We start from the raw sequence: 24,904 nt of genomic DNA on the forward strand, positions 1-24,904 counted from the left end.
AACTTTTAACAGTAGCATAATATTTATAAACAGATGCCGATGACTAGACGAGTTCCCAGTCAATTCATTCGTCGCGAAGTCATTGCATGCGCGCGCGTTCACTCAGAAACATGTACCGGTGAGACTGAAAGTAAATAACTCGAACGAATGTAAACAAACAAACAAACTGTGACAAATATTTTGCGAATTTTCTGCGATGGCGGACAGTTACAACATGAAGGAATTTAGCTCTACGTAAGTATTTGCTGCAGATGTTTTATAAAATAATCTATCTAATAAGTAACATTAGGTGTTACAAAATTTTAGACCATTGGCGTATCTAGGATTATTTTCAGTACTATATATCACTGAATAGAGTCGACACTCAATATAAAAATTTCGTTAGCAATGTTTGTAAACGCAGACCTTTGAAACGGCTCGACTTATTTATTATTTTTCCTTTGTGTCTATGGTAGGTATCGGAAAAGGTCTTGATATATTTTCAAAATGTTTATTACTTATACGTTTTTCTTTATTATAAGTTGTAATTGTTATTATTTGATATTTTAAATGATATTTTGTGTAAAATTATTAGTTTTTCGGCGTCCATCGCAGAATTTCAAATTGGTAGCCCAGTATCCTAGGGTGGGCACTGGTCTATTCTAGGGTGGGCCTGGCCCACCCGGCCCACTCGCTATATACGCCTATGTTTCAGACTGTTTATGCGGATTCCTTCATATACAATTTTTATCTTGACATAGAATAGTTTTCGCAATTGTTATTTATTTTTATTTAACGTAAACTATCTGACTGGCTTAATTATGTGTAGATATTAAAGTTTTCTACAATTCGATTAACTAGGTCGCAAAGGTAAAGCAGGTTTGTAAAACCAGAATACTTACCAGCGATTCGCAATATGTTTTATATTTTCCTTAATAATCATTATTAAATCGCTTAGATTCTAATATTAATAAATACATCTATCGAAAATCGATTTGTTATAGATTCGCTAAACAATATAATGAAGAAAAGATAATAATTTGTGTTTAAATATTTTGAAAGACTTTTTTTTCAATAATATTTGCCATATCATAAAGACGCTTATATGTAAATATTATTGATGAATGGTACACTTTATACATAATATTTTTCTACATAATATAACGTTCTTACTAAAAAAAATCCATTGATGTGGTTCTTAATGATAAAGATGATTGGATGACATTGGATCAGCTTCCACATTCACACAAGAAGTAAAAGTATAAGAAACTGTAATAAATAATACTGTATGATACTTTTTTAAAAAGAGCAACTGTTGAGTTTCTTGCCGGATTTTCTTAGCAGAACCTGCTTTCCGATCTGGTGGTAGAATCTTCACAAATAGTCAACTGACGTTTCAAACGTGCTAGTAAACTGAGCCTACCTGTAATAAAAGAATTTTGAATTTTTTTTTAAATATGATGAAAAAGAAACGATTGTGAATTTTAATAATCATTATACATCCAAGGTTCAAATACAGGTATTCTAAAAAGACACCGGGTCAGATACAGGTATTCTAAAAGGATACAGCTGTATCTGAATTCTATGCCTTTTAATTTGAAAAATTCATGTTTCTTGATCAGTTGGTAGTTGTGTACTACACAGGCACAGATTTGAAGCAAAAATAATTATTATGGAATCTCTTCAAGTGATTTGTGTACAACTGTACAATTGTCAAACATAAAACGGTCGAATCAATTCGAAAGCTTTTCATCATTATCATCATTATCTAACCATATTCGTCTCACTGTTGAGCTCGAGTCTCCTCTCAGAATGAGAAGGGTTAGGGGCTTTACACAAGCAGAGAACTAAGATGATGCAGGTTTCCTCACGATATTTTTCCTTTACCTTTTGAGACTCGTGATATTTATTTTCTTAAAATGTACATTTTATTTCGATAGCTTTTAAAAACGTGAACAAAACACAAAACAAAACGTGGCATTTTGTTTGTTTTTATTATTGTTTTCTTGAGGCATCTATTCAAACAATAAAGTGTAATAATAAACAAAACAAATTCTATAATAATATTAATAGTAGCGCTCAATAAACATGTTATAAATAAAAGTTAAGAAAGTGATATGAGTGAACCGTTAGGAATGCTGTTATCGCAAATTAGTACTAGAAATCTATACTAATATTATAAAGCTGAAGAGTTTGTTTGGTTGTTTGATTGAACGCGCTAATCTCAAGAACTACTGGACCGATTTGAAAAATTATTTTAGTGTTAGATAGCCCATTTATCGAGGAAGGCTATATATTATCCCCGTGTTCTTACGGGAACGGGAACCACGCGGGTGAAACCGCGCGGCGCCAGCTAGTTAAATATAAATATTTGTATGGCTCTCTGCTTCATTGGTCCAGTGGTTTGCACATGTGGCTCAGACTTACGAGGTCCTGGGTTGAGATTAGTTTATGTAACATAACTATTGCACTTTGCTTTCTATCAAAAAAATAATTATTCTCAAATTGGGATGTCAGTCCTGCCCACGTAGCCAAGTGGCACGTCGATATTTTTCTACGATCGCTAACGCTTCGAAAACTAGAAAAATATATGGGAATGACAGATCTTGATCACGTGACCTGTCGACAGCAAATGTCATGCCCATACATCTTTCTAGTTTTTCAAGCGATAGCGATCGTAGGTATTTGCCACTTGGTTAGGGGGGCTGACCCTATAGTTAGCCGCTGAATCAGGTTGATATTGATGATAATGAAAACTATTTAGATGCGCAACTATCTGATATTTTAGATCACATCTGCAGGCTAATTTCTTTGACGTATGCTAGTTGTAGTCTCAATTTCGTATATGTATATATATATAAAAAACGTATATGTATAGGTATACGAAATTGAGTTCTATGTAATTGAGATTATATAACTACTGAGAGACTATGTAATAAATGTCATCGGGTGCCTACTGGTGAGTATCTTATAGTTAGTAGATTTGGACAAATCAATTGACATTTTGATGATTATTTTAATACATTGATAATAAAGACCAAAATAGTGAATAGGCCAGCTGAATGCATTGATGTGCGGTTGCGTTGCAAATGCATTTTTATAAATAAACCAGCAACGAAATATACGAAGATTAGTGCCAAATTCCTAACGTATTGATAAAACGCAGTCAACTCGTGTAACCGTCGTATGTAATACATAATGAATACTTTGTAAGCTTGTAGAACCTATAAAGTAGGTAGGTACGTTAATATTGATCACAGAAGCCGCAAGCTATGAAAGAGCTAAACACTTTAACTACCAAGTGGTTATTAGGTTACGGTGATATGAAATACTCGTACGTACGGCAATGCATCGACAATGTACGGTGAAGGATCCGATTTCGACGCGTATGTAGATTTGCTTTCAAACAAAATATCTGTATTTTATTAGCCGCTAAAAGCCAATTGAAATATTTTGTCATGAATACATATAACAGCATCATCATCATCAACCCATATTCGGCACTGCTGAGCTCGAGTCTCCTCTCAGAATGAGAGGGGTTTGGCCAATAGTCCACCACGCTAGCCGAATGCGGATTGGCAGACTTCACACAGTGCAGAAAATTAAGAAAATTTTCTGGAGTGCAGGTTTCCTCACGATGTTTTCCCTTCACCGTTTGAGACATGTGATATTTAATTTATTAAAAATATATATAACAGCATATAGAAATATATTTTAATAAAATATGGCTAGTGGCAAACTGTAAATGTTGTAATGAAGGGAAATTTAAGCTATTTTTGGATTTCAGTATTGAATTTTGCGATGATTTGATACTTGACGCTTCTTGCGCGTTTTAAACAATTTACGAGTAGGTACATGCATATTAGAAGCGTTTGCGTAGATATTAAATCTATAGGGTACTAGAAAATTATGAAACTATAACCCTATTAATTATTATGTATTTAAATTGGTCCGTACTTATATCATATTATATTATTATATTATCATCGATTTCTAGCAACGTTTTATTTCATCATTATCATCTCGTGTCATATTTTTTAATTTCATTAACCATATAAGGTTTGTTAGAACTTGGATATAGGAAGCTTGATAGAAGGAGAACCTGCGTTAGCCAGACATACCTTTCTGCGTTAGACAAACGTTCATAAAGGTTGAAAGTTTGTGCGACAAAAATGCTCCTACCATAGGTAAGGTAGCCAATTTAAAAACCAAAATAATTTTGGACCTTGGTGGCTTTAGATATTTAAACCTTTCAGACTTCATAAAGCGAAGTAAGTCTGGCAATCCCAAGCCTTATGCTTGGAATCTAACTTCCAAAGCCACCACATTCTAAACTCTTAGCTTTTTAAAACTTTCAGACTTCTTAAAAAGAAGTAAGTCTGGCACAAGCTGCTCCTCCATGACCGTAAGTGTATGCGTGTTAACTACCTATTTTAAATAATAACACTTATCCAGTGCAATCCATGCAAATATTTCCGTTGATACGTTGTAAGGTGAGTAGATACCTACTTAGTAATAAAATACCAAGTTGCACATTTGTATCCAATTACATAAAACTGTAAAGGTTGTTTTCCTTGATTTTCCAAGCCCACGTATCACATTTTCATTGCTGATTTGACCTTTTCTCGTTAATTGATATAATAAACATGAATGTTTCTATCATTTAAACCGACGACTGATTTAGTTGACTTCATGAGTTATACGTTTCCATCTATTTCTGTCGAAATGTATTATGGGTTTTGATTGCCTTTAATGGCAAACATGAATTTTTTATTTATTTAATATAAAATCAGCCTTGTCTAATAGCTAGTTGCTTAACTGTTTAAATCATGAGTCACCTTCGAGTTCCCCATGAGGTTCGGGTAAACCGAAAAATAAATCAATATTTTATTTTTTGTACTAAAAATTTTCAATACTATTCCGAGATCTGGACCATCGATCTCATTATTATAACTCACATAATATTTACCACCTAACCAAAGATTTTATACTACAGATATGTCACTGGCGCGTCGAAACTGAGGCGGTCAAAAGTGGCTAATTGTCCTAATTTAATTTATCGCATAGCAAACAACGAAAATTATTCAACCAAATAATAGGTACCTAAATTTCTAAAATGTCGAGTTGTGTGTTCAGGGAGTCTAAAATAAATATATATACATAAATATATAATGAAAGTAATCATAAAATTGAGCACGTGTGACGTAGCTAAATTGGGATCACTTTTTGCGGTAATTTTTTTGGAACGTAACATATATATAATATAAAATATTTTTGGTAAAAACTATATATGTGAATATTTCCTATCATATACAGGAAGAAATTTTTTTTAGTGCGGATATTTTTATATTTTGTGCATAAACAAAATTTAATGATCACGTATTTTTTCTTTTTTTTTTTAACTCAAAAATAACAAAATTATCGTTAGCTAAAGTTATTTACTTTTGAACAGAATTTTAGGGTCACCCTATTGTGCGTTTATTTTATTTTCGTTTGATACCTAAAGGACGTCACCAGATCACTTTTAAGCTGAATATATCTTGTTTAGTAATAATATGTACATTATTTTGTTATTTTAAAGACATAAATTAAAAAAAAAATTACATTAAATGTATCGAACTGTTTGTAGATTTATATTCTATTAATGATACAGAACCACGAAAAAAAATATCCGCACTAAAGACCGAATCACCCTGTATATTTTATCCCGAATATATAACAGATGATATATTCCTTATGCCGAAACTTAGACCAATTGGTATTTCCACGCTACAAGTTATGCTCTCTGCTAGTACCTATTAGTATAAAAAAATAAAACTCCCGCAAAATTATTCAATCTACTGGGAATATCGATCGCATTGCTTATATGATGTGACACATAGATAGGTACCTAATATATCACTTTTATTACCATAATCTTGCTTAAGCCTATTGAAGAATCTTTGTGACGTATTATACACTTTAATTATGACGCCCATGGTCTGTGAGATTAATTAAATCAGATAACTTGATGATATGCGACTTTGTTTCACCGAATTAACTCTAGTATGATTTCGTTATATTATTATTAGATACTAGCTGATACCCGCGACTTCGTTTACGTGAAATTAGGGCTTCCACCAATGATTATTTTATACTATAAAAAATTACCGCAAAAAGTGATTAGCGACTGCACTGAGCGCAGACATGCACAATTTTGTATTTACTTACATTATAATTATATTTATTTATATATCTTTTTTACCCTAGATACCATAGATAAAACTTTTTAAACTTCCTAAACACACAACTCGATATTATAGACAATATTTAGGTATTATGTATTTAAATTAATTTTTGTTGTTAAATAAACGACTAAATGGAATTAAGACAATTATGCACATTTTTCCGCCTCATTTTTGATGTGCTAGTGCCCTATCTTTAGTATAAAATATCTATATATCTTTAGTATAAATATCTTCTTGAAGGATTTTTATCGAACTTGATAAAAAATCATGGATTTTTTCGGGATAAAAAGTAGCCTATGTGTTAATCCAGAGTAAAATCTATTTCCATTATAAATTTCAGCCAAATCGCTTCAGTAATAGCGGTGTTAAAGAGCAACAAACATCCAAACATCCATACAAACTTTCGCGTTTATAATATTAGTAGGAGTACATATACATATATTACCTACCTATAAAATAATACAAATAAACATTATACCTACTTTAGGTAGATATTATTATTAGAAATAGTATGTTTAAGCATCGTATAAATTCCATATGGTTATTATTCCATACATAACACTGGGCTCAGTAATCACAAGTAGGTAGGTACGTTCGTGTTTATTAGATACCTAAGATATTTCGTGCATACCTGGAAAATAAAAAAAAAAATCCGGTAACGATACATGATCTATACTTAATAATAAAGCTGAAAAGTTTGTTTGTGTGTTTGATTAAACGCGCTAATCTCAGGAACTGCTTGTCCGATTTGAAAAATTATTTCAGTGTTAGATGGCCCATTTATCGAGGAAGGCTATAGGCTATATATTATCCCCGTTTTCCTACGGGAACCACGCGGGTAAACCCGCGCGGAGTCAGCTAGTTATGTTTAAAGTTCTAGTAGTAAACGACACTTGTTCAGTGTTAATACGTTGAAAAATCTATGGATAATAAAAAAATATATATATAAAAAATTCAACTGTAAAAAAATATTTTTATACAATTTTATTCGTATGTATTGTCGTATTAAAAAGTCGTATGTATATTAAAATTTGTTAATTAGGTACTATCTGTGTACCGTGGTTTCACCCACGTTGTAAAAACTCCATTCGTATGAAGATATTTTTTTTAATTTATCCCCGTCTAATTTAATTAACCTAGTCTGTGCATGCTATACTGATGACGTAATTTATTACAATTAAATATTCATTAGATAAATATCTGAGCAGTGCATTTGGAAAGTTTTGAAAAAGACATTAAACAAACCTTAAATATACAGCATAAACAATGAAGTGATCTATGAACAATGTTTACTTTGTATTAATCTTAACGATAACAAATAAATGAACAGTGTGAAATAAATAATAATCGAGTACAGTGTGAAATAAATAGATCGATTGTCGATTATTTTATCAGCTCATTATTTGCATTATCGAATACAATGTTCAGTTATAGTCATTAATTCAACAGCCTCATCTAATAGCCTACCTCATTGAACTCATTTTCTTCTGTATGAAAGACGAGTAGTATGGGGGGGTGGGGGGGGGCTTAGCTCTAAATATGAGAGAGATAACTCAAAGTAAGTAAATACTACTCCAATACGTACATTAATCTGAAAATTGTGTAAAGGGCCGATATGTCAGGGTTATATTTGCCGCTACTTACATGGTCTTAATCATTTTTTTCACAGAGCAGTCATCACTGAAAATGGAATTTTCCCCTCTTCAATATCAATCAACACCATTAATACTAAATGCAAAGAAAATGAAGTTGAAAATGCCTACGAACCTTTTCATAACAGAAAACTGGAACATCCTAATTCGTAAGTATCTATTTAATATCTTCATTATCAACCCACATTCGGCTCACTGCTGAGCTCGAGTCTCCTCTCAGTATGAGAGGTATTAGGCCAATAGTTCAACACGCTGGCCCAATGCGGATTGGCAGATTTCACACACGCAGAGAATTAAGAAAATTCTGTGCGGGTTTCCTCACGATGTTTTTCCTTCACTGTTTGAGACAAGTTATATTTATTTTTTAAAAAGCACACAACTGAAAAGTTGGAGGTGCATGCCACAGACCGGATTCGAACCCACACCCTCCGGAATCGGAGGAAGAGGTCATATCCACTGGGCTGTCACGGCTCTCTATTTCTATTTAACATACTTAAACCTATTTACTGACTATTATACGACGACAGCTTTACAAGATACAGCGTGCAAAATCCAAACATGGAAATTCTATCATATGTTTCTACGTAAATTGTTATACCTAATGGTTTCACATCGAAAGAGCAGATTTTAAGTAGAAAGAATTGCATGTGCTTGCTTTTGCAGGGTATGCAACCTACCAGTGATAGTAACAAACAAAAAAAATTGCATAAATTAATTAAATACGAGTAACTAAAAATTATGTTTTATAATTTCAGGGACATAAGATCTTTTGCCAATCTTTTAAAATCCTCGCTCGGTTCGGGAATCCTTGCAATGCCGGCTGCATTCAAAAATGCAGGCACTATAGTTGGTATATTCGGAACTATAATACTGGGATATATATGTACGCACTGTGTTTTTTTATTGGTAATACATTTTTTCTACCATAATTCTCATAAATGAATATATAATCCACAATGGTACGTAAGAGACATGAATTTCTCAATAATAAACTATAACAACTTAGCATTATTTCGGATGCTAATTTCGAATTACTTCTCTCTATTTATCTTACACATTTTTTTTATTCTTTACAAGTTAACTCTTAACGTGTCTTATCTACAAACTCACCTGGAGATAAGTACCTAAATCATGATGCAATCTAAGATGGAAGCAGGCTAACTTGTTAAGAGTATGTTGAAAATCCACACCCCTTTCGGTTACTACACGACATCATATAGGAACGCTAAAACGCTAAATACATCTTTGCCAGTAGTGTGGTAACTAGCCAGTAGCCACAGCCAAAGCCTCCATCCTCCGATGTAGCATTTGATTACATTATTCAACCATTGGGAGGTAACTAGCTTGAATCGTAACGTTACCTTATCTAATTTGTGTATTACTATTGCATAATTATTCGGTGAATTAAATTTTTCAGGTTAAAACCTCGCAAGATGTGTGTAAAGAGACAAAAGTTCCATCTCTCGGATATGCAGAAACAGTTGAAGCTGTGTTTGCGACCGGTCCTCAGCCGTTACGGAAATTTTCAAAAGCTATGAGGTAAGACTACTCATAATTAGTAATTCTCAAGAAGTATGAAACAATTAAGTACCTAACAGCCCAGTGCCTACAGACGGCAGGGGCCGATCCAGCAATTCTGTTGCTCCGGGCAAAGATAAATTTTGCCGCCCTTAACATTACCCGAAAATCCTCTTTTTATTATTATATTCGTTTATTGTTAGAATAGTATACTTTTATGAGCCTAGTTTGGTAAGTAAACATACTAAACTAGTTGAAAGAAATAAAATATGTCTGCTGTAATAAGTTAATTTTGTCGTACTTCATTATTGCCGCCCCTCATTTTTGACGCTCTGGGCAAATGTCCCCCCTGGATCGGGCCCTGACAGATGGAAGTACGCAAGCAATGAGGAATCATTCTGAACTCTTGTTATAGAGCTATTTCACTGTAGAAGAATTTGAAACTTCAAGTAGCCGACTGAAGTTTTTGATTAGGTCAGTTACGGTCAATAGCCAACATAAATCTGTATCTGAGAAAATTTACGGAGAGTTACACATATTGTTTTCCATTCTAGGGTTTTGTATATAAACATAGCCCATACCAAAACCATTGTTCAAATTTAGGGACCCGAAACACTATATTTAGGGAGAGTTCGATGAATTTGCTACAAGTCTCAAAAGAATAATTTTGCTAATCGTAACCTTCCTTAAATATCTATACCAAAGTTCGAAATAAGATTCTCAAAGCGAAAATGAGACAGACATTTTTTTGTTAGCACGCAATATCAATGTGATATCAGAAGTCAATGCCATATTCATTTAATGATTATTATTAAGGTCCCGCCATCGCCAGAAGTTGTAAAGAAAATATATCGTTGTCAGAAAAATGTTAATCTATACTAATATTATAAAGAGGAAAAAAAATATGTAAGTTTGTACGTTTGTACAGGCTCCGAAACTACTGAAAATAAATACACACAGTAATGTCAGTAACAGGAAAATCTTTTTAACACGCATAAATTAGCTTCACTTTTAACTTTGTAGATATGTAAGAAAATCTTGGAATCTTATTTTAACCCACTTCCCGGCTTAGACCATTGTCTAAGCTTCCCGGTCTTCGATTAGGATTAGGAGGAGGAGTTCTGATGACAAGTATTGATCAAGTATCATCAGAACATCCCTTCAACATCTAGTCATGTTTTTTTAGGGATCATTCATCATTTTTAATATAACTAGCTAAGAAACGTCATTACAAATCTAATATGGTGGCCTCCACAAGATGGCGGACTGGCTGTTTAAAATCCACCCCCATGATATGGGTATCAAATGAAAGGCTTTGCTGTCGGGAATACGACAAAAATAGTCACGTGACTTAATTCTAATATGGCGGACAGGCTATTAGAAATGCCGTGATATGCGTGTTTTTTAATTAATAAATTAATTATACTTACTGTTACTTGTACTGCGTGACGTTACGATGCGAAACTTACAAAAACGATACCTACTCGTATAGTTGAAAAAGATGTTTATCTGACCGTCATGTATAAGAACAAAGGTTACATTATATTTCCAAAAAACGTTGATTTAGGTAGGTACTTACCTATTTACTTAATACTACAGAAATATAATCCAGACATAGACATTTACTTAAAACATAAAATATGTACTGCTGCTACTGAGACTTAGGACTTATTCCTAAGTCTCAGTAGCGAGAAGAATACCTAATACAGCTCAACGTTAAAAGAGTCAGACACCACCGTCTTCAGAGGTCGTGGTTCGATCCCCGCCTGGACTATTGTGGTACCCACCAGCGGCGAAGAGTCCATACACGCTGATTCCTGCCGGGTTACCTTTTAAAAATCCATACATAGATACCTATTAACTATTCTAATAAATATGTATGGATGTATGAGAAATCGGAGTTTGTATCAAGCGGTATGAATTTCCTTTTCTTTGGGATGGCTTGCCTTCGTCAAAATTCTATCCTTCGCCACTAGTAACCTCTCCTAACAGACTAGATAGAGGGGGATATTACTCAATGTACTACTTTAATAAATGTACGTAGAAACTTATAGGTATAATATTTCAACCATTAGTTAATCTTGCTATAAAAAGAACTCTCTATGGATTTTTACTCATGGTTATTTCAAGTTTATTATTTACTAGCCCGGCTCCGCGGTTTCATCCGCATAGTTCCCGTTTCCGTGATAATACGGGTACAAAATGAGCCTACGACACTCATAAATAATGGCTTTCTAGTGGTGAAATAATTTTCAGTCGGTTCAGTAGATCCAGAGATTACCACTACAATACCACAAACTTTACTTCTCTATAATAATTACCACAGAATAAATATGTACAAGATAATATGGTTCGTGCGTTGTAGCTTGGTGCGGATGACAGTTGCCGTATGACGTTCATAATTACGTACTATTATCGTGAATCACGGCAAACTTTCAAGAGTAAAAATGAACTATCACCCGCACCTTGCTACAGCGCACGAGCTGTAATATAGATATTATTTATCAACGCAATCAAAATGATGTGTTTATGACACGTCAATGAATGTTCACAATCACGTTTCAGGATATTTATAGATTGGGCGATGGCCGTCACAATTCTTGGCGCCTGTGCTGTATATGTCATCCTGCTTGTGGAATCCGTGCAGCAGGTATTTTGGACAGATTTCAACACTAAAGTTCACTGTCAATTTTTCATCATTATCAGCCCTTTTACAGTCCATTACTGGGTCAGACACGTGATGGCTCAGTGGATATGACCTCTGCATTCGATTCAGAGGGCGTAAGTTCGAATCCGGTCCGGTACATTCACCTCCAATTTTTTAGTTAAGTATGTCGTCGTCATCAACCCATATTCGGCTCACTGCTGAGCTCGAGTCCCCTCTCAGAATGAGAGGGGTTAGGCCAATAGTCCACCACGCTGGCCCAATGCGGATTGGCATACTTCACACACTCGGAGAATTAAGAAAATTCTCTGGTATGCAGGTTTCCTCACGATGTTTTCCTTCACCGTTTGAGACACGTGATATTTAATTTCTTAAAATGCACACAACTGAAAAGTTGGAGGTGCATGCCCCGGACCGGATTCGAACCCACACTCTCCGGAATCTGAGGCAGCGGTCATATCCACTGGGCTATCACGGCTCTCCACGAAATGTTAAGTATGTGCATTTTAAGAAATTAAATATCACTTGTCTGAAATGGTGAAGGAAAAACATCACGAGGAAACCTACGCACCTGAGAATTTTCTTAATTCTCTGCGTGTGTGAAGTCTGCCAATCAGCATTAGGCCAGCGTGGTGGACTAAAGTCTTACCCCTCTCATTCTGAGGAGATTCGCAGACTTCACTCGCGTAGAAAATTAATAAAATTCTCAGGTAGGTATGTAGGTTTCCTCACGATGTTTTTCCTTCACCGTTTGAGACACGTGATATTTATTTCTTAAAATGCACACATCTGAAAAGTTGGAGGTGCATGCTCCAGACCGGATTCGAATCTACAACCTCCGGAATCGGAGGCAGAGGTCTATGGTCATATATCACGGCTCTCAAAACATACTTACACACACAAATTTTCGCCTTTATAACATTAGTGTTTAATATTATGATTGTGCGATTATACCAAAATATTTTTTTTTTCAGATCGTGGACTACTTTTATGAAAAGAACAATCTAACTATAACTTTGTACTGCTTAATGTTCCTGGTACCAATACTATTGTTCACACAGATCAAGAACCTCAAATACATCGCTCCGTTTTCTGGTTTCGCCAACGTGTTATTAGTACTGACTTTTATGATCTGCCTCTATTACATTTGCGCTGACTTCCCCAGTTTTGACTCACGACCAATGTCGGTACCAGTTGGACGATTACCGCTATTTATCGGGTTAGTGCATTTTGTTGTTTGTTTTAAAAAGCCAAAATTGTTTCTATTTGTAACGAGCTGACTTTGTTTTTCTTAATGGTCTATGTTATTACATGGACTTCTATATTTAGAAGTCTAAGAGGACTTTATTTTCTGCAACTTTCTTTAGAACCTCTTTTTAGCTAGGTATGTAGGTAGAGTTTGGCTAATGAAAGTAGATACTTAAATCGCCCGCTAAATTAAAAATAAGAGTATGTAATCTCAAAATTATAGTGCAAATATTGAAATACTGAGCTTAATACTTATAGTATAGGTAAGTAGTGTATTTACAAACAAAAAAAATATTTAAACAAATTATGAAAACGCATGTTTTTTAATTTGTTTAAAATAATGATTATTTAAATTTGGCGGGCGATTTCAGTCCCTAGTTACATTTAGCCAAACACTATAAAATATTTGTACCAATTTCTGGGGAGCTGGTCCTAGTGTTTGTGGGTAAAAATACTATTCAAATGTGGTTATTTATACTTCTATATTAATAGCATAAAGAGGTAAAGTTTGTGAGGTTGTAGGGGGTAATCTCTGGACCTACTGAACCGATTTTGATAATTCTTATACCAATAGAAAGCCACGTTATTTGTTAGTGTCATAGGCTGCATTTTATCCCCGTATTTCCACGGGAACGGGAATTACCAGTCCGCGAGGCGTCGGCTAGTCTACAATAACTTGTTTAAGTTTCTTTAGAAACCTTGAATTAAAGATCACCAGCAAGTTTTAGATTATGAAATACATACTCTCAAAAGTTCAAATTATTGTGTTTTAAACGCAAGCTCTTAGGAAAGTCTTATTACAATGTTAATGATTATATAAATTATAAGAAAGCTTGGTGTTAAACTGTACGACTATGTGCATAAGTTTTATATATTTTAGTAAAATGATGGTAAACAAAAAATAGGCTCTTCTCGGACCAAGGCGCTTTAGGAAACCTCGTTACTTTAATTTTAAATTTTTAGACTATTATTACCAACTAGCGGACGCCCGCGACTTCGTCCGCGTGAAAGTCGTTGTAAACTTTCAACTAACTATCCCCCCCCCCCTAGGAACCGCTATCCTACCCTACCCTAACGTACCTCTACCCTACCCCTACCCTACCCTATCCCAACCCTATCCCTACCCTACCACTACCATACCCCTACCCTACCCTACCCCTGCCTTACCCTACCATACCCCTACCCTACTCATTAAGGCTGCACTTCTTTATTTATTCCTCCCACCGCGAGTTGCGTCGAGCGCGGCAACCGTTACACAAAAATACTTAATCCTTAAAGCATGAATTAGTATTCACGCGCGATGGCTTAGCGTATTTCATGTATAACTTTGGTGTTTCTTCACCGATTTTTATGATTCTTTTTTTATTGAATAGGTAATAATATTAACTTTCTTATTTGGGATGAGTGATGAGTGTTATAAACATAAGAGTAGACAAATATATTTAGAAAGCTCCGAACTGCTAAGCTATCGGGAGTTACACGTGTTATTGTGAGTCAAACATAAAAGATAGACGTATATATGCTGTTGTGTTTTTATAGATAATTTTAAGGAGAACATTTCCGTCATACATGATTTCTATGTAGCTTTAACCATTAAGGCAGTACACGCGACGGAAGCTTGAAAAATTGAGTAACTTCTCCCGTTTTCTCAACATTTTTCTTCACTGCTCTGCTCCTATTGATCGTAGCGTAATGAAAAGTATACTATAACCTGCCCAGGAGTATGTTCAATAATTGTACCAAGTTTCGTTAAAATCCGTCCAGTAGTTTTTGTTTCTATAAAGAACATACAGACAGACAGACAGACAGACAGACAGACAGACAGACAGACAGACAGACAAAAATTTTACTGATTGCATTTTTGGCATCAGTATCGACCACTAATCACCCCCTGATAGTTATTTTGGAAATATATTTCATGTACAGAATTGACCTCTCTACAGATTTATTATAAGTATAGATTATTACCACCATTAGATTAAGAGAAATTATGACATAATCCTGACTTTTCAAAAGTGCTTGTAAAGTAAGCCTAATATGAATTTTGATTTTTTTTTTAATTTTTCATAACACTGACTTTGAAGAAGATGAAACACTTTATTTGAATTGTTTCAGTACAGTTATATTCGCAATGGAAGGCATTGGAGTAGTTCTGCCAGTAGAGAACACCATGGCTAAACCTCAACACTTCCTCGGGTGTCCCGGCGTGTTGAATATTACGATGACCATTGTAGTCCTCCTCTACATGATTATGGGGATTTTGGGATACTTGCGGTATGGAGACGCTGCGGAAGGAAGCATTACATTAAATCTGCCTACAGAAGAAATGTTAGTAACGCAAACATGATTTTTAGTCATCTATAAATTCGATCTCAGATGTTTTTTTTTTATTGAGAAAGAATAAACGAACTTGAGATAACTATACAAATCATGGGGAGTGGTGGTAAGAATACTGGCTGCATTCCCGCACTGGACAGTTAGGCTGATCCGTTGTACAAAAATGAGCTAGCCCTTCTGTCACCAGTCGAGGCAACTATAGCCGCGGTGAAATGGTTCGGAGGACTCCATGGCACAAGGGTATCCACGGCAAAAGGAACAAATATGTAACTATCAGTCAGAGAGGCATAGTTGTGCAACTTACCGGTTTCAGCTTTTTCTGCTGCGGCTCCCGGTCTTGTTAATGTTGTGGTAACTATGTAATTTAAAATGCATGAACGAATGAACTAGTTACCAGCCTACCAGCAAAGATGTACCTACTTCCGGTCATTTTGGGCAATATACACAGTTCAAAAATGAAAACAAAATTACCCACTTGTGTACCAGTAACGTTAAACCGCATCCAGAACTTGAGAACGAGTTTAATGTATGATCTGTAATTTTTACCATCTACTGCCATCTAGCGTTATGAAGCCACGTAGAAACCGTCATAGGTATGGATAAAATAAAGTTGGACCTCTTCTAAGTCCATAAAACGGTGTGGCGCAGTGGGCAGTGACCCTGCTTTCTGCATCCACAGCCGTAGGTTCGATTACCACTACTGGTAAATATTTGTGTGATGAACCTAAACACCCATACGCTGGTTTTCCAGTGTCTGGGCGTAGTACCCATAAGATAGATTACGCTGTTCGCTTTCTTAGGTGCTAGATAGTTTGGTTTGTTCAAAGATTTCATGTTAATTGTCTAGCTGTATAAATTAAGAAAATATACTTTTAATTGATAAATCTTTTTATTAAACTTTCAGACCCGCATTAATGGCAAAAGTTTTCATCATCTTGGCGATCTTCTTCACTTACATTCTACAATTCTACGTGCCAATGGAAATCGTGTGGCGCAATACGAAACATCTCGTTGGACAAAAATACCATAATGTAGCTCAAGGCGTCATGAGAGCATTCTTCGCCATCGTTACTGGTGGGTGATATATTTTTATAGGCTCCGAAATTACTGAAGTTGAACCGATTTAAAAAATTCTTTCACTGTTGGGAAGCTACTATAGCCCCGGGTGTAGAGGCGTCTCTAGCTCACGTAGCGCCCGGGTGCAATCATCACCCTAGCGCCCTCTAGTACATATACGTGATGAGCGCTGTTAAAATGGAATATGTAGGTACAAACAGCACTTCAACTAAACTTAATTTGTGTAGCAAACAAAAACCTTATAAGTAGTTACCTATTTGCCTCTCTTTGCTAAAACTAGACAGCTTTAGATTCCATGCAAAATGTAGGTATGTATATATATATATATAATGATAATTATTTCACATGAATGTGATAGTAGTAATAAAAGCTTGTTTGTGTTTCTATAAATAAAATATAAAAACAACATTCAAAGCTATTATTTACATTTACTTTATATTTTAATAAAAATTTTAATGTTTTGCTGTTAAGTCAATAATAATATATCGAATATTTCAAATGTGACAATGTCATGAAAAAAAAAGTAAATTACCAAAAAGAAATAATATTAAAGAGGTTTTCTTTTTACATCTCCCCCCCTTAAAAAAGAACTTTATCTAAATAATGTTCTCTAATTTATAATTGTTCTATCATTAAGAACAGGATACAGTTTTGTGATATGATAAAAGTTTGATTCCGCTTTTTTGTGGCCGGTATCAACTTCATAGATTGAATTGGAAATCCTTTGTACAATTTTGAACGGTCCAATTCTTAATTCATCGGTTTTCTTTCTATTTAAACGATTTCCGTTTTCTACATATACTCTATCTCCTATTTTCAATCTATATTCTTGCCTATTCTGGTCGAATATTTTTTTATTATAATTGTGAGATTTTAGTGTGTTTTCCAGAGCTAGTTTTCTGTCTCTTTCTAGATCGTCTTTAGTGTATCTTGATTTCAGTTCATTTGGCAAAATATTCACATTTTCTCCTTCTAAAAGATATTTTGGAGCAAATTTCGTAACAGTGTGTTCTGTTTCATTATATTTTTCTACACATTTTTGCGCAATTGTACTCCATGCTGTTTTATTCTGATTTTCATTAATCTTACACCTTATTTTATTGACTAATGTTTGATTTAGCCTTTCATTAAGTCCATTTGAAAAAGGTGTATCCACAGCAGTGAAAATCATTTTTATATTTTCCTGGTTCAGAAATTCTTTGAATTCCTTGGAATTGATACCAGGGTACTGGTCTGTTAATACCATATCTACTTTGTAAGTTTCTGTAACATTTTTCATTAGTTTAATAAAATCTGTGGAGCTTTGTGTCTTTGATGTAGAAATATAAGCATATCTTGTGAAATGATCAACTAAAAGATGTAAGTATTTTTTTGTTGATCGTGATCCTCCAAAACCGCCAATGGTATCAATTGATACAATGTGAAAAGGTTGTGTTGCAGGACCTAAATGAGACATTAAACCATATTTTGATTTCTTCCTTGATTTGTTTTTAATACAAGTTTCACATTCATCACACATTTCTTTAATGTTTTTGATGAAATTTTTTGCTGTATAAAATGGTGTTAATTTATTTATCATCTGGGTCCTCCCAATGTGACAATAACTAACGTGAACATCTTTTATAAGATTTATGCTCATCTCTTCTGATAATATAATCTTTTCTCGTCTTTTATTCTTTTTGTAGTAAATTCCATTTTTGTTAATAAGTTTTTGTTTTTGTAGGTCTTGATTTCTATATTGGTCATTCTTTATATCTTGTAGACTTATTAAATTTACAACTTTTAAACAATCATCTCTGTTTTCGTGTGGTTCTAAAACTGGGTTTCTGCTTAAACAGTCGGCTTCCTGGTTGGATTTTCCTGGGTTATATTTTATCTTGAAATTATATTGAGATAAATAATACATCAAATCTCCTAGTTCCTCATCAGTCCTTGATTTAATGTTCATATTTTCTAATGGTTTATGATCTGAATATACAATAAATTCTTTTCCCATAAGCCAGTGTTGCCAATATTTTATAGATTCTTTTATTGCTAAGCACTCTAGATATATAGCTTTCTTCTTTTTTTGAGTTTCAGTTAACTTTTTTGAGAAATAAGCAACTGGTCTTATATCCTGATTTTTATCTTTTTGTTTCAAAACCGCTCCTACACCCTTTATACTAGCGTCTGTATAAATGTATATTGGTAGTTCTGGGTCAAAAATATTTAGAACTGGTTTTGAACATAATAATGTTTTTATTTTATCAAATGCTTCTTGACATTCTGCAGTCCATATGAATTTCACATCTTTTCTTAATAAATTGTGTAATGGATCTAAAATAATTGCACTGTGTGGTATGAATTTATGATGAAAATTAACTTTTCCTAAGAATTGGCGTATATTTTTTTTTGTTTTTGGAAGTGGAAAGTTTTTTACAGCAGACAAATAATCTTTCAAATGCCTTACTGAATTATTTTCTATTATGTGACCCAAATATTTTGCGTATTTTTCCGCAAAAGTACATTTTGAAAATTTCAGTTTTAAGCCTTCCTTTAGTAACTGCCTGCCTCAAGTAACTTAGATATATGTAATATATGTTCTTCAAAAGTTTTAGAAAAAATTAAAAATGTCATCTATAAAGTTTACTGCAAAACCAGAAAGTTCGTATTTTCTTATAATATTTCCCAATATTCTTTGAAAAATGGCTGACGCAGTCTTTAATCCAAACGGAAGACACGTCCATTGAAAGTGTCCTTCTTGTGTAACAAAGCCAGTTTTGTACCTGTCTTCTATTTTCAAAGGAATTGACCAAAAGGCTGAATTTATGTCGAAAGTAGAAAAATATTCGCAATTCACAGCTTTGATCATTAAATCTTCAATCAACGGAAATGGTTGTGATTGGGGAATAACAATTTTGTTCAATTCTCTAAAATCTATACATAGCCTTGTTCTCTTACCGTCTTCTTTTTTATATGCTAAAGTAACTGGGGCAGCAAATGGGCTATAAGATTCCTCAATTAAATTATTTTTTAATAGTTTTCTATTTCTATTCTGTCTTCAGCTGTACATCTGTAAGGACGTTTGCAACAATATTTATCTACACTTAAATCAATATGTGCTTCATAATCCCGTACAGTGCCGATATCATATTTATCCTTAGCAAACACTTGTTTATATTTTTCTACCAACTTATCAATTTCTGATTGTTGGGATAAATCAAGATGATTTACCAATATTTCAAAATTTGCCGTGTCAATATGTTCATTGAAATTCACTTCACATTTATTTATGTCTTCATTTTCTTTTGGATCATTAAATTGTACGATTTTTAGTTGTTCATTTTGCATCAATCAATGATACATTTGAACCTGAATCATAAATTCCAGAAATATCTAACGTATCATTCAATAGTAACTTTACTTTTATTAATGGTGGCACATCTAGTGTCGATTGGTATAGTTGTATGATAATGAAACATACAATAGAATCAAAATGGGACAAATGGGAAAAAAGTTTTTGTGAAACATTTGCAAACAAAGGATTGTCACCCATTAGATATGCTCTGTCCTTTAAATATCAAACAGGTTCATTACTTGCATATGGTTTAAAAAAAGAAAAACTTTTACTGGAAGTAAGGAAATCAATTGATACCGAAACACTTATTGACCTTATAGCGGTTGGATTACCGAATTATGTGGGGGATCAGATTGATCGAGCAGCTTTAAAAAGTACTGAGGATCTTTATTATGAAATTGGGAAATTGGAACACCTTGTAAGAAATAATAAATATGATAATAAAAACAATATTTGCTCTGACACTAAATTAAATAAAAAGGAACAAACAAAACCATGCCCCATATGTGTGAAAGAAAAAAAGGGGAAACGTTACCATTTAATAGAAAATTGTTGGTTTAAGGATAAAGATAAAACAGGAGTTGTTAAAACTGTAAATAACTCTGAATTTGAATGTTGTTTTATAATGATAATTATTTCACATGAATGTGATAGTAGTAATAAAAGCATGTTTGTGTTTCTATAAATAAAATATAAAAACAACATTCAAAGCTATTATTTACATTTACTTTATATTTTAATAAAAATTTTAATGTTTTGCTGTTAAGTCAATAATAATATATCGAATATTTCAAATGTGACAATGTCATGAAAAAAAAAGTAAATTACCAAAAAGAAATAATATTAAAGAGGTTTTCTTTTTACATATATTTAACCCTTAAATGCATATGGTGCCGGAAACGGCACAACGACTTTCTTCTCATTTTAATCGTAAATTTTTAGTCTTGAACAGTGTTGTATGTTGTAAAAATCATAAATAATATCTAATAATAAAGGAAAACTAACATATATCTATGGATGTGTCGGCCTTATTTTTATATATGACAATTTGCGAACCTATACCTTCTTTTAGTTGTCAAGTGGTTTTTGCGAGTTTCAATCGCAGCTAAGCTCAATTACTTTAGCAATTCGCGTCACGAAAAAATATTTATCACGCAGGTATGTACTTCTTTTTTATGATTTTTGATGAATTTTTCATTTTTGCTTCAAAACAACATAGAAAACTGCGCCATAAGCCTTGTCCCGAAAACGACCCAATATGCATTTAGAGTATATTTTTTTCTTTACTTCAGTACTTCCTTTGAATTTTATTATAGACCGCTTATCAATTCAATTTACGATTTTTCTGCTATATTTTTTTATTTCCCGCTTGATTTGAACCTGGTGCTGATATGAGCTTACAGTTATAACGGACAAGGACATAGGTGATTCAGGAGGCACTCTAGAATATGGCGATATTTCTGAAAACGATATAGAAGCTTACAATGAAGATTAAAATTTCTCTCCAAGTCGTCTAGAATTTTTAGATGAATTAAAAGATGATGGAGATGCTGGTGCTGACGATGGTGGCAGCTATGATGATCCCCCTTTAGAACGCGGCAGCATTTCTGACTCTAATGATGAACCCCTTTCTCACAGAAGAGGATGCCACATTTACTTCCCATATTCCAAATATGTTACCATCAGTCGGTCAGAATATAAGAAGAAGAAGAAGAAATTTAGTTTTTGCAGAAGATAAAATTGCTTGCAAGCTGCCATTTTAAATTTTCCATCGAAAATCCTGTAAGCTGTCATCTAAATGAAGAAGTCTGTGCCACGAGGAACGTATGAAGAATATGTTACCATTACCATATGATACATTATGTAAGTCCTTCACACAAGAGGCCATCTAAGTTCCAGTTCATCACAGGAGTCACTTGAAAAAGTACAAAAAGAAAAGCTATGTCAAGTTTTACCTCGGTAAATGATAAAATGTGATACAAGATGGAGTAGGTCACAAACAAATAAGGACGGTAGACAGACAAAGGTATATGTGCCGACAGATATATTAACCACGACCATGATGAGTGACCATGTGGAAGAAGTACAAGGTTCATTTAAGTGTAAAAAAAATCGAAAAAATGATTCAATGAGATACATAGAAACTAAATCAAAATTTATGTCGCAAATGCATGTAGTGCCGAAAACGGCACATGGTGGTTTTTTATATAAATAAATAAATTTATACATATATGATGTTTTTCAATATTTTTCCCGTAATCTATGGTCATTTATACATAACAAAATATTTTTTTTGTTGATAAAGAAGACTTCATGCATTTAAGGGTTAACGGAGTATTTTTTTCGTGAGGTTATACCGCATTCGGACCCGCCAGCATGGCGCGCGGTGGGTGTTGCTCGGGCGTTCCTTAGATCGCGGCGCCCGGGTGCAATGCACCCCCTGCACTGTACGTAAAGACGCCTCTGCCCGGGTGATCTATGCTGTATTATATCGCGATATTCTTATAGGAACGGGAACTACGCGGGTAAAACCGCATGGCGTCTGTTATTAAAAATAAATACATTGTACATTGCAATCTTAGATTAAAGGATAAAGATAGGAACGAGACCAATTATTATTACTAACCCGTCGGGTCTCTGCGTGGTGTACTGAAGTTAAATTATAGAGAGCGTAGGAACGTAGAACTCTAAAGTTCAGAACGCAGAACTCTTTCTGTCTATGTGTTCTCTTGGGGTTAAGTTGTGACTTGTGACAATTTGTAGGTATCTGATACTTTCCCCAAACGTGATTTCGAGTCTATAAATAACTACGTACGTTTTAAAATTACCAGGGATCTTGCCTTAAGAAGTGGGATATTGCGTTAAGATGTTCCGTTGTTCACGACAGCCACAACACTGGGTGGTTATTATATACCTTATATTTTACATGTTAGAGTTTAATTTTGCAAAATTGTTGCAGCAACTCTCTTGGGAGCTATAGTTCCCACGAACTTATGTCGGTAAATATAAACCTGGAAATGTGATTCCCACGAACGTTGAAGTGGTTGGCACGATCCATACGGTTGGTATAGTAGGATAGGAGACCGCTACGACCAGACTTACGACTACGACTAAGGCCTAGTTCAGACTACTAGTATTTTAGTCGAGTGCGAACTTTTGGATTATAGGCAACAGACCAGTTGTAAAGCGGTAAAAGCATAGAACTAGTGCGCGAGCGTTCATAGCAGTCTATTCGTAGATTGGCGACCGCTTTCATGGTCGTGGCCGCCTAGTGTATAAAAGAATTCTATGCAAATCACTTGGATGCTTAATAATTACGACGTTTCACGTGATCCCTGTAGATTAAAAAGTCCTCACCATTTTTTATATTTTCAGTAATCGCTGCCGCGTCTTTACCACGGCTGGAACAAGTGATCGGACTCGAAGGTGCATTCTTTTACTCTTTCCTGGGCCTCATAGCTCCGTCGCTAATGGAACTCATCTTTTGCTGGGACCGAGGCCTGGGGAAATTCAACTATATTCTAATCAAAGATGCTATTCTCATCGTCTTTGGTGGCTTCGTTCTAGTGACGGGCGTCATGCAAAGTATTAGAGAAATTATTAGAACTACTTAGAGTTGCGTTACTTGAGGTGATAATAGAATAATTGTAATGTTTGATACGCTTGTAAATATTTTATATAGAAGTATTATTTTAATGATAATAATGAATAGATAAGTACCTATATTTGATGACAAACATCTTTGCCGCAGTTGAGTTGTATGTGTAAACAGGAGTTCAATCTACAAGGGATAATTGACGACAGTAAATAGCTAGTGTATAATGTACAATTATTGCTATAAACGGACACTAAGTAGGGTAGATCGGCAATAGCATTACCTACGCTATTAGACTTTACATTCTTAGATACACTTTCGATTCCACTCAAGACTGTATTAGGAGTGGGTACGACCAGTGGAGTGCACTTCATAGATGCGAAAGTGCACTGCCTCCCTCAGGACTCATTACGAATCTATATTGGAGATGGAATTAGATAATATGTGCAATTTTCACGCATAGCGCCTACCCTAGTTAAAAGTCTTGAGCTCGCCATTGGGTACGACAACAGTCCGACGGGTGAGGATCGAACTCATGACCTCTAATTACAACAACAATAATCAATAAAATAGTTTGGACCTAGTCCGATGCACATTTGTACACTATTCTAAATTTAACTAACTATAAAATTAGCAGATACCAAAATGTTGCAAATTATAAAATGTTTTTATTGTAGGTAAGTTTACGTAAATAAAACAATTCAAAACTAAAGTGTATTTTAATTTATTTTTACCTATTACACATTAAACTACCTTACCTTCCCACATGACTATAATTAAACCTGTATATGTCGCGGCCTGTAAATTGAACCTTGCGCAGTAACACGTATTGGGGTGTTGACGCATAACCATAGCAACACGTTGATGCCATTAGTTTCCAACTTTATAGAGAGCGTGAAGAACAGTGTTTCATGTTTATAAATTATTTTTTGAAAAAAAATATTTAACGTATTAAATTATTTAGGTCAAAATATCTATCAACAGTTATAAAAAAGGTAAACGTATTGAAGAGTTGATTGTGATTAAAGTCCTAATAGAGTCATCAATAATAATTATTCCAAATAGCAGGGTCAAGTGTTATTCCAAATCATTGAACCCCAACATTTATCCACTCTTTTAAGTACGTAACGTACATTTTGTAGGTATTTAATTTTTTCTCCATAGTTATAGCACGCATTATTTGAAAATAAAAAATTCTTAGAGCTATTAACATTTCATACAAACATTTAGCGTAAACGTGAGGTAAACGTAAATACGTGGCGATTTTGT

General features: G+C 34.2%; 1 protein-coding gene across 3 annotated transcripts; it reads left to right on the top strand.

Annotated features, from left to right (window-relative positions):
- The first annotated feature begins 51 nt into the window (after nt 1–51).
- On the top strand, nt 52–24,347 carry LOC112050301 (proton-coupled amino acid transporter-like protein pathetic). 3 transcript variants are annotated; one of them, XM_024088537.2, is made up of 9 exons: nt 52–234; nt 7,876–8,007; nt 8,614–8,764; nt 9,276–9,397; nt 11,942–12,026; nt 13,016–13,260; nt 15,405–15,617; nt 16,531–16,700; nt 23,416–24,347. In XM_024088537.2, the coding sequence occupies exons 1-9, from the start codon at nt 197–199 to the stop codon at nt 23,652–23,654; spliced, it is 1,395 nt and encodes a 464-aa protein (XP_023944305.2). In that variant the 5' UTR covers nt 52–196; the 3' UTR covers nt 23,655–24,347. The 3 variants fall into 3 exon arrangements, with proteins under 3 accessions (XP_023944305.2, XP_023944307.2, XP_023944306.2); XM_024088539.2 differs by lacking the exon at nt 52–234 and adding an exon at nt 3,212–3,365; XM_024088538.2 differs by lacking the exon at nt 52–234 and adding an exon at nt 3,235–3,365 and having other exon boundaries at nt 7,881–8,007.
- Nucleotides 24,348–24,904: the final 557 nt, after the last annotated feature.

The sequence above is a fragment of the Bicyclus anynana genome, chromosome 6, assembly GCF_947172395.1.
Source record: "Bicyclus anynana chromosome 6, ilBicAnyn1.1, whole genome shotgun sequence".
Classification (NCBI taxonomy): Eukaryota; Metazoa; Arthropoda; class Insecta; order Lepidoptera; family Nymphalidae; genus Bicyclus; species Bicyclus anynana.

Bases quoted from the DNA above. Each gene is read 5' to 3' on its own strand.
- LOC112050301 (XM_024088537.2), top strand. From the start codon at position 197: ATGGCGGACAGTTACAACATGAAGGAATTTAGCTCTAC. The intron at 235-7,875 runs GTAAGTATTTGC...TTTTTTTCACAG, and splicing joins ATGAAGGAATTTAGCTCTAC to AGCAGTCATCACTGAAAATG. The intron at 13,261-15,404 runs GTTAGTGCATTT...GAATTGTTTCAG, and splicing joins CGATTACCGCTATTTATCGG to TACAGTTATATTCGCAATGG.